The 9236-nt window shown below is 49.4% G+C and overlaps 1 protein-coding gene across 1 annotated transcript; it reads right to left on the reverse strand.

Moving 5' to 3' along the window:
• Positions 1–1043: 1043 nt before the first annotated feature.
• On the reverse strand, positions 1044–1781 carry TMEM74B (transmembrane protein 74B; the record flags this gene model as incomplete). Its single annotated transcript, XM_080716660.1, has 1 exon — positions 1044–1781. The coding sequence occupies exon 1, from the start codon at positions 1740–1742 to the stop codon at positions 1044–1046; it is 699 nt and encodes a 232-aa protein (XP_080572786.1). The 5' UTR covers positions 1743–1781.
• Between the last annotated feature and the right edge of the window lie 7455 nt (positions 1782–9236).

Consider the following 9236-nt stretch of genomic DNA (forward strand, 5'->3'; position numbering starts at 1 on the left):
GTGCACGGGTGACCCAAAGGAGCCTAGATAAACCATGGCTGCACTTCACTACTAACAGGGCTAAGCAGGAGGTTACAAATTCAGCATTTAAAATAATTTTTTTTTCTGCTACCAGAATGAGGTCAGGCCCAAGAGACATACTATTTTGGAAAGAAGGTAATAAAGGCTCACATCATGCCCACAGATAAACAACAAAGTCCTTATACTCTCTTATATAAGGATCCTTCATGCCCAGACAATTGTTGAGCACTGTGCTCCTAGCTTTGAACCATGTGCCATTGCAGAAAATTAGTCATTGCAGGAAATTAGACCCCAAGAGCAAAACCAGGATGTAGCAAACTGTGGGCTTAACCCAACCTGACCAAGGGACTCTTAAACAGGCGCCCAAGAGCTGCTGGCTTCCTGACAGTGGTGGTCACCAATGCCGGCCAAAAAATGGTACAGAGAATGGTCAGTGCCTGGCAGATAACTCCTTCTTTGAAAGGGTGGCCAGATGCAAAGAAAGAGTTCCTAGTTCCAGGGCAGAATTGGCCAGAGGGATCATCCAGTCCAACCCCTGACTTTACACCCAGAGCAACCAAAGCTTGGAGAGGGGATGGCCATGGGTCAGTCAGCAGGGGTGCTTCAGCCCATCACAAAGCCACCTCCCCCCTCAAATGGTCAGGGCTAAAAGGTGCCCTTCCAAGGTCACCCAATACCATCAGTTAAAAATAGTGGAGGTCCCAGAATTCCCTAAGGCATAAGGAATGGGGCAAACAACCTCTCAAATGGCTTCCAACCCAGGAGTGCCAAGAAACTTCATCTTCCAAGAGAACGGTTTCCAAACTTTGTATTTTTAGCAGCAGAAGCCATCCTCTAAACAAACCTCAAGCTGCAGAACAGATCAATGGGCACCTGCCTGAGTGGTTCCAGGCCAGGCCCTGGGCTCCCCTGCCAGCACCCAGCTCCTTCCACAGGGCCCTATGTGGAGCTCAGATTGAAACCCCAGCCCTCTGGGGACTTGGAACCCTGAAGGTAAAGCAGCAGACAAGGTGGGCTCTCACTTAAGACCCCTGGAGGGGGTGGCTGGTCTCTGAGACCTGGACAACTTCGTTCTCCACCAGGGCCTGGCCCCCGTCCCCGGTGAGCTGTCTCATGCGCAGATTAATAGAGCCATAAGTCTTCCTGGGGCCCCTTCCGGGAACAAAGGTCCGCCGGCGGTACAGCTCGCCCTTGCACAGGGAGACCATCAGCAGCACCGACAGGAGCATGCCTCCCACTGTGAGCAGCCCCAGGCCTGCAATGATGCACTTGTCCAGGTGCGAGCCCAGCCGGGCATAGTACATCTCTAGTCGTTCCATCTCCCTCGCCGTCACTGTGTCCGGGTTGACGCGGGCCTCGCGGGGGATAGCGTAGGCTGTCACAACCAGGAGGATCCCACTCACCAGGAAAACCAGGGCAGAAACGAAGCCATAATCCACTGGGCGACTCACAGGCTCCAGGCCTGGCCCGTCCTCTGAATGCAGGGACAGGTCATCCCGCTGGGACTGGAGCACTGAGGGAACACCCCCCAGGGGGCTGGGGGAGCTGCCCAGTCTGTCATCCCTGGAGTTCTGGAAATGAGTCTCATGCTCCTCCAATGAGAAGCAGGCATTCTCCACGCCTGCCTTGGGCAGGGCCACAGTGCCCAGAGGGGCAGGTCTCCTGGCGATCTGGGGACCATTGCTCAGCGTCTTCAGTTCCAGACCAGGGGTAGATGCCATTGGGAAGGAGGACCCCAGCTCATCCCTTGGCCCCTGGGCAGCTGGAAGAGAAAACAGAAAGTCAGGTGAACTGAAGAAACCTCTACCAAGTGCCTGCTGGTGCCACACATCATACTCCTCACAGACACCATCCCCTGGGGGAGCTCACTGCACAGAGGAGGAGCTGGGGAGTAGGCCAGTAATAGAGCAGTGTGACCAGGTTAGGATCCCACTCTGGTGTGTGGTGCTGAGCAATTCACTCAGGCTTTCTGGGCCTCAGTTTCCCCACCTATAAGATGACAATGCTAACCAGGCATGATGGTCCATACCTATAATCCCAGTACTTAGGAGACTGAAACAGGAGGATTGCAGGTTCAAGCCCAGCCTCAGCAACTTAGTAAAACTCTCAGCAATTTAGGGAGATCCTGTTTCAATTCAAAAACTTAAAAAAGGGCTGGGGATGTAGCTAAAAGGTAGAATGCCCCGAGATTCAGTTCCCAGCAAGACACACACACACACACACACACACACACACACACACGACAATACTACTACGTCCCACTTCACAGGGCTGATAGAGAGATTGAGACAACCCCTATGAAGAACTCAGCAGAGTAAATGCCCAGGAAGTATTAGCAATGAGCTGTTATGTGACAGAAGACTTTTTTTTTTTTTTTTTTTGTGGTACTGGGGTTCCTGGAAGCCCTTGTACCTCCGGGCTACACTCCCAGACCTATTTTTATATATTTTTTTAATTTGGAAACAGGGTCTCCTAAGCCAGCGTGCGCGCGGCTGGCTTCGAACCTGTGCGATCCTCCTGTCTCTGTCTCCCAAGCGCGGGGATGACAAGCGTGCGCCACCACGCCCGGCTGACAGAAGAATTTAAATAAAAGGGGCTCCCAAATTACAACTTACCACTTGAGCTTAGGTGACTGAAGTGAGCTCCTCTCCAGACTCAGTGTTCTTATCTGTAAAATGGGAATGAGTGAAATATCTCCCCCATATGGATGTTGTGAGGATTCATAAAAGAATGCACAGAACGCCTTGGCCAGCTCAATTTATGCACACTGTTGTACGAGGCAAGGACGATTTAGAAGCAGGAAAGTATGGTAGAAATGACCAAATGTCATGGTAACAAAGGGAGCGACACAGGGTAGCTTCCAGGAGCTGGTAGCATTTGAAAGCCAGACCTCGAAAGAGAGTCCCGGGACTTCCGGGAAGATGGCGACCGAGAAAAGCGGGGCTTAAGAGCCCCGCTAACAACAAATATCCATTACCACAAAATCAGCGCCTTTCAAAGCCAGAAAACAACATCACCAGAGAAACAAAAAAAATCACCAGGCTCCAGAGAGAAAGCGGACTGAGAACAGAGCCACAGAGGAGATCCTCACGCCCGAGGACGCGACAGACGCAGCAGCAGCGCCATACTGCCGGAGGCACCGGCGAATTCACGGGACGGCCACAGCAAGCCAAGGGGAGCCGCTGCGGAACAGCCAGGCGGGATTTCTCGGCACAGAGGACATCTAAAGCTCCCAGTGTCTGAGCTCAGCACACGCTGCAGCGATTCAGAGTGGAAATCAAAACCAAGAAAAAAAAAAACGCCAGCCCAACAGCCGAGGGCGTAACAGCGGCGCCATATTGCCACCGGCGGCAGCAGCAGCAAATTCACTACAGCTACATCTGCGTACTCAAGAACAGTGAGTCAAATTACGGGCCACAGCGGAGAAATCCCAGTACTGTACTCACTGGGACTTGACCCAGTGGGAGAGGGGCGGTGGCAGTGATATCACACCATAGGAGAACGTGCAACCTGGCACCCCCCCACAGTCTAAAGCAGCCTCTATCGACTCTGGGTCGGAGACTCTGTGATACAACCCAGTAAAGGAGTAGTGGGGTCCGAGATACTACTGACTCGAGATCCAGAGCACCTTAAGTGAAGTCATAGTGACCCAAGGGAAGAACCCAGAGAAGGCACAAACTTCCGAAATCATGGGAAAGAGGAATAATACTGGAGCAATGAATGCTCACAACCCCACAACATCAGAACCCGATAAAACAGAAAATCAGAGATTTCTAGAAGATCAAATCAGGAAAATAACTGTAGAAATAATAGAGTTGCTTCGAAAAGAACTCAGAGAGAGCCAAAAAGAGATAAAGGATGCAATTAATGAAGTAAAGGCCTCAATTCAAAGCACAAACAACCGATTAGAACACATGGAGAACAGAATCTCGCTCTTAGAAGATGATCATTCCAAAAATGAACGCATAGTTTCTAATCTAGGAAAAAATATCCGACAGCAGGAATCTGATATTGAAGACATATGGGCCCATTTTAAGAGAGCTAACCTAAGAATAATTGGAATAGAGGAGGGAAAAGAAAGTGAAACCAAAGGGATCAACAATCTCTTCAAGGAAGTAATAGAAAATTTTCCAGACATAGAGCAAGAGGTCGATACGCAGGTCCAGGAAACTTATAGATCTCCCTTTAGACAGGATCGGAGAAGAGGATCCCCACGCCACATAATTGTCAAAATGACCAATGTGGAAGCCAAGCAGAGAATCTTAAAGGCAACAAAAGCAAAGGGCCAAGTGACATTCAGAGGCAAACCAATTAGAATCACTCCAGACTTCCCAAAACAAGTTATGAGAGCCAGAAGGGCTTGGAGTAACATATTCCAAACTCTGAAAGAAAACAACTTCCAGCCAAAAATTTCCTACCCAGCAAAACTTTCTATCAAATTAGATGGAGAAATAAGAAGCTTCCATGACAAACAGAAACTGAAGGAATTTATGTCTTCAAAACCAGCACTAGAGAAAATACTCAAAGAGATTAACTAAAAAGAAGAAATAGGTAACACACACCAGAACCAGAGAAACAAGACTTTCCATCCAACAGACAACTAAGATTGGTTATCTGTGGAGATTCATTATTTATGTTAGTCTTTTACCTATCTCTAAAGGGTATTGTTTGCCTTTATTGTTGTTAATTTTTAGGATTTCTAGTTGGAATATTAATATACCTTCAGATATAGCATTTGGAAATATTTTATCCAATTCCATTAGTAACTTTTAACTCTGTTTACATTGTCTTTGGATATACAATATGTTTTTTTATTTTTTAGGGAGTTTGTATACTCTTCTGATGCCTGTGCCATTGAAATCATAACCAAGAAATTACTGCCAATTTCAATGTTGTGAGGTTTTATGACCCAGATTTTCTCCTAAAAGTTTATAGTCTTAAGATTTATATTTAGGTCTTTTATCTATTTTGAGTTAATATTTGTATATGGGATTAGGTAAGGGTCCAATTTTATTCTTTTCCATGTAATTATTATTTTTCAACAATATTTAGTTAAAAGATTATTATTTCTACCACCAAATGTTCGTGGAAACCTTGTCAAAAATAACTTGACAATATAGGGAAGAATTTAGCTCTAGGCTTTTATTTAACTCCAATTGTTTATATATCTGCCTTTAGAATAGTACTACACTGTTTCAATTATTGTAGCTTTATATGGTTTGAAATCAGAAAATATACATCTTCTAGCTTTGTTCTTTTTCAAGATCGTTGTGGGTACCTAGAGTCCATATTCCATATTAGGATAGATTTTTTTCTGAAAAATAAATATATAAATATATGATAGTTTCACCTAAAAAATAGAAAAAATATATTCTCTGGTAAGAAAGAAATCAAAAAGAAATATTGAAATGTTATCTTTAAGTCATCAAAAGCTTGGTATCAGACAAATGAAACTGTTATGTGAGATTATCATTTTTAATTTTGGATAAATTGCTATAATACTAGATGTCAACTACTAAGCCAAGCATAGGAGGGGGGCATAGGGAGAGAACGGGGTGGGGATTGGGTGGGGGCTGACTGGGCAATGTGTGCATGTATGTCTACAAAAGTATGTATCCCACTATGATGTATGAATACAGTGCACCAATTAAAAATAAATATGAAAAAAATAAAATAAAATAAAAGAGAGTCGCAACCCCAAATTGAGTTTCTAAAAAAAAAAAAAAAAAAAAAAAGCCAGACCTCAGTGGAAGAGTGGGGAATTCCCCAGCAGTAAGAGGGATCCAGGCATCTTGAAGCAAGAGGGGTGCCTCTGAGGTCTCCTGGGGCCAGCTCACAACGGGCTTTAAAAGCCAGGCCAAGCCGAGCATGGTGGCGCACGCTTATAATCCCCACGCTTAGGAGGCAGAGACAGGAGGATCGCACAGATTCAAAGCCAGCTGAGCTGGCTTAAGAGACCCTATTTCCAAATAAAAAGTATAAAATAGATCTGGAAGTGTAGTCCGGAGGTAGAAGGGCTTCCAGGAACCCCAGTACCACCAAAAAAAAAAGGCCAGGCCAAGGAGCCAGGGAGTGATAGACAGCCACGGTCCTAGAGTGCTGAGGTCTGCCTGGGTTTCAGAAAGGCAGATGGCATGGACGGGATTCAGGGAGCAAACCAACAGATGGGGGATGGCCTGGCTCAGAGGCAAAGAGAAAGGTGCAGACCTGGGAGCCACTTATAGCCAGATGTCATTATGTAAAGGGTCAAGAGGCCTGGACCAGGACAGCTGTGAAGGGGGATTGAGAGAGTGCTCTCGGGCTGCAAAGAGGAGATGCCCCACCCCAGTACCTGAACACATGCCCACAGAGCACAGGTGGTATCGAAGGGTACCAGTTTACTGTCCATGAGCCACATGTGGCTCACAGACGTTTTGCTTTGTTTTGTTTCTGTTCTATTTGGATTTTGGTTAGTTGCCATTATATAAAAAGCAAATGTTTTACTTTTTTATTTATTTATTTTTTGTGGGTCTAGGGATGGAACCCAGGGTCATTCAACCTCCAAGCTACACCCCCTGCCCTATTTTTTATTCTTGATTTTGAAACAGGGTCTCACTAAGTTGCAGAGGGCCTCACTAAGTAGCTGAGGGTGTCCTCCAGTCTCAGCCTCCCGAATACTGGGATTACAAGCGTGTGCCACCACACCTGGCCAAATGTTTTACACTTTAAAGTTTGGATTCCTGGTTACTCTTGCAAGATGGAAGAATCTGACTACCCTAGGCCCCATTCCTCACAACTCCCTCCAAGCTGGGAATCAGGTCCTCCTTTGGGCTGGTCTACTCCCTTCTGCACTTGATTCCCTTCCCTGTCAGAAGCACACCGTTCCATACACTCTGATGACCTGAGGGCACATGCACACAGGCCCAGGTACACCCCACAGCACGGGGATCCCCTAATGTGGAGTGGCTCACGCGCTCCTGCCCGTCTGCACACCTCACATTCTAACATCCGAGTTTATTCTCTAGTGCTCTGTGGCTCTCTGCGTGTGGCCTATGTTCTCAAATATGAGCAAATGAACAAAATGAGAATGAATTAAATGAATGAATGAACAGAACCTCAAGAGCCTCAATGAAAGAAGGCATGTTTTTCAATCGTTCTGATTTCCTTGCAATACGGACTTCCAGCTGACATCTTCCTTTAGCATATATAGGGCCTCTCAACTGAGTCCAAAGCCTGAGACTAACAACTCATTTCTGTCACTACATCTCTCCTTCCAGAGCACCAATTTAACAAATGTTTACTGATCACCTGTTGGTCCTGGGCTGGGCACTTTACTCAGAAGTGTCCTGTATAATCCTCAGCAGCTCCAGCATCAAGAATCACTATTTTATAAAATGTGGAGGGCCAGGAGTTGAATGCAGGTTCCCTGAGAATTATCATCCCTCCCAAATCTGCAAACCCATGCACTCTCGTGCTGTGGCAGCACCCCACCCTCCTTCCCTGGCTCTTCCAGCCTCCATTCACAGACCCTTCGCTTTATCCAACTAATAGCAACCTCCGAGATTCTGACGGCAGCAATGTCTGCATTCCACCTGGGTTCCAGGCACCCAGCCTAGACTGCTTTCCCACAGAACTGACAAGAAGGAGAGGCGTGCTGGCTGACTTTCTACTTTTTGTTGTATGTGTGTGCTTCTGAGAATTGAACCTAGGAGCATTCTACCTCTGAGCTGTATCTCCAGTCCTATTTTCTTCTTTATTTTGAAACAGGGTCTCACTAAGTTGCTGAGGCTGGTTGCGAACCTGTTATCTTCTGTCTTAGCTTTCCAAGTACTGAGATTAGAGGCATTTGCCACCAGGCCCAGCTCAACTTTCTAATTCTAATACTAAAAACCACAAACAGGGCCCGGCATTGGGTGCTGCTTGGTGCTTAATGTGTCCCATGTCAGACCTTTAGAACCTTCCACAGAACTCTTACCTCAGAGTGGCCCAGAAACCCCTTTCCCAGACCAACTCTTGCCTTCATATCCCAGAGGAAACCTGAGACACTCAATTTCTTGGAGGACTTCCTTTCATCCTTCAGGAACCCAAGACTTTCTCCCTAGGTCGCCCAGATGAGGGGCCAGAGAGAAAGGAGCCTCCCTTCCCTGTTTCTCTGCCCAGTTTCAGCTGCCCACCAGTTACCCAAGGGCATCCAACACAAGCCGAGACAGATGAACTGGCATGCGCCTGGGCCCACGGGTGGCACCCACAGCCCTGCTAGTTACTCCCAATTTCATCTACGGCTGGGCAGGTCCTTAACACGTATCCCAGCTCCACACTCGCTCTCGCAGGGGCCGTTCCCACCAGAATGCTCACAGACATGGGAAGCCAGCAGCGTGACCCACAGATCTCTACACATCGCATTGGTACCCAGGACGAGGCAGTGCTGGTCACACACACACACACACACACACACACACACACACACACACACACACACACCACGCACGGCACACGGAGTGGGGGGAGTGGACTCCTAGGGCTGCTGAAGTTCAAGCCAGATCCCCCAAGAGCTGCCGGGCCCGAGACCCCGCCCATGGCCCACACCGTCACCCCGGGAGACGATGCACTGTGAGGATGGGTAAAGCTTCACAGAGCCCAGTCGAGAGGCACATGCCTGGGTTGTACACAAAGCCTTCGGCACGCAGATGCGCACACGCAGGTCCGCGCTGTTTTACCCAAAGTTCCGCGCAGAAAGCCCCAGCACCCCGGTCGCCCCCCGCGCCCGCCTGTCACGCCCCCCGGCCCTGCCCCGGACCCCCAGGCCGGACCTGCAGAGCAGCGCCCTCAGCGGGCGGCCAGGGGAGGCCGGTGGCCGCTTGTCCTTCGGCGGGCCGCGAGGTCAGGCTGTCTGTCCTTCGCGCGCTCGCCGCCTCGGCCTCCGCCGCCGGCGCCCCGCATCCCTCGGCGCGCGTACCTGTGCCGGGCCTCCGCCGCCCCGCGCCCCGCGCCCCGCGCCCCGGCCGCCCCCCGCCCCCCGAGCCCCGCGGGGCGCACGTACCTGCTCGCGCCGCGCGGGGCTGCACCGCGGCGCCGCCGCCCGGGGGCTCCCGAGGGAGGGACCGGGAAGGGGCGGGAGCCGGGGATCCTCGGGGCCGCGGATGGAGCTCCGCCCGCGGCCCGAGAGGGCGCCAGGAGAGTTAGCGCGGGGAGGGACTGGGACCGGGGAGGGCGCCCACCCGTCCTCCTCCCTCCCC

This window comes from Muscardinus avellanarius (genome assembly GCF_963383645.1).
Source record: "Muscardinus avellanarius genome assembly, chromosome: 19".
Classification (NCBI taxonomy): domain Eukaryota; kingdom Metazoa; phylum Chordata; class Mammalia; order Rodentia; family Gliridae; genus Muscardinus; species Muscardinus avellanarius.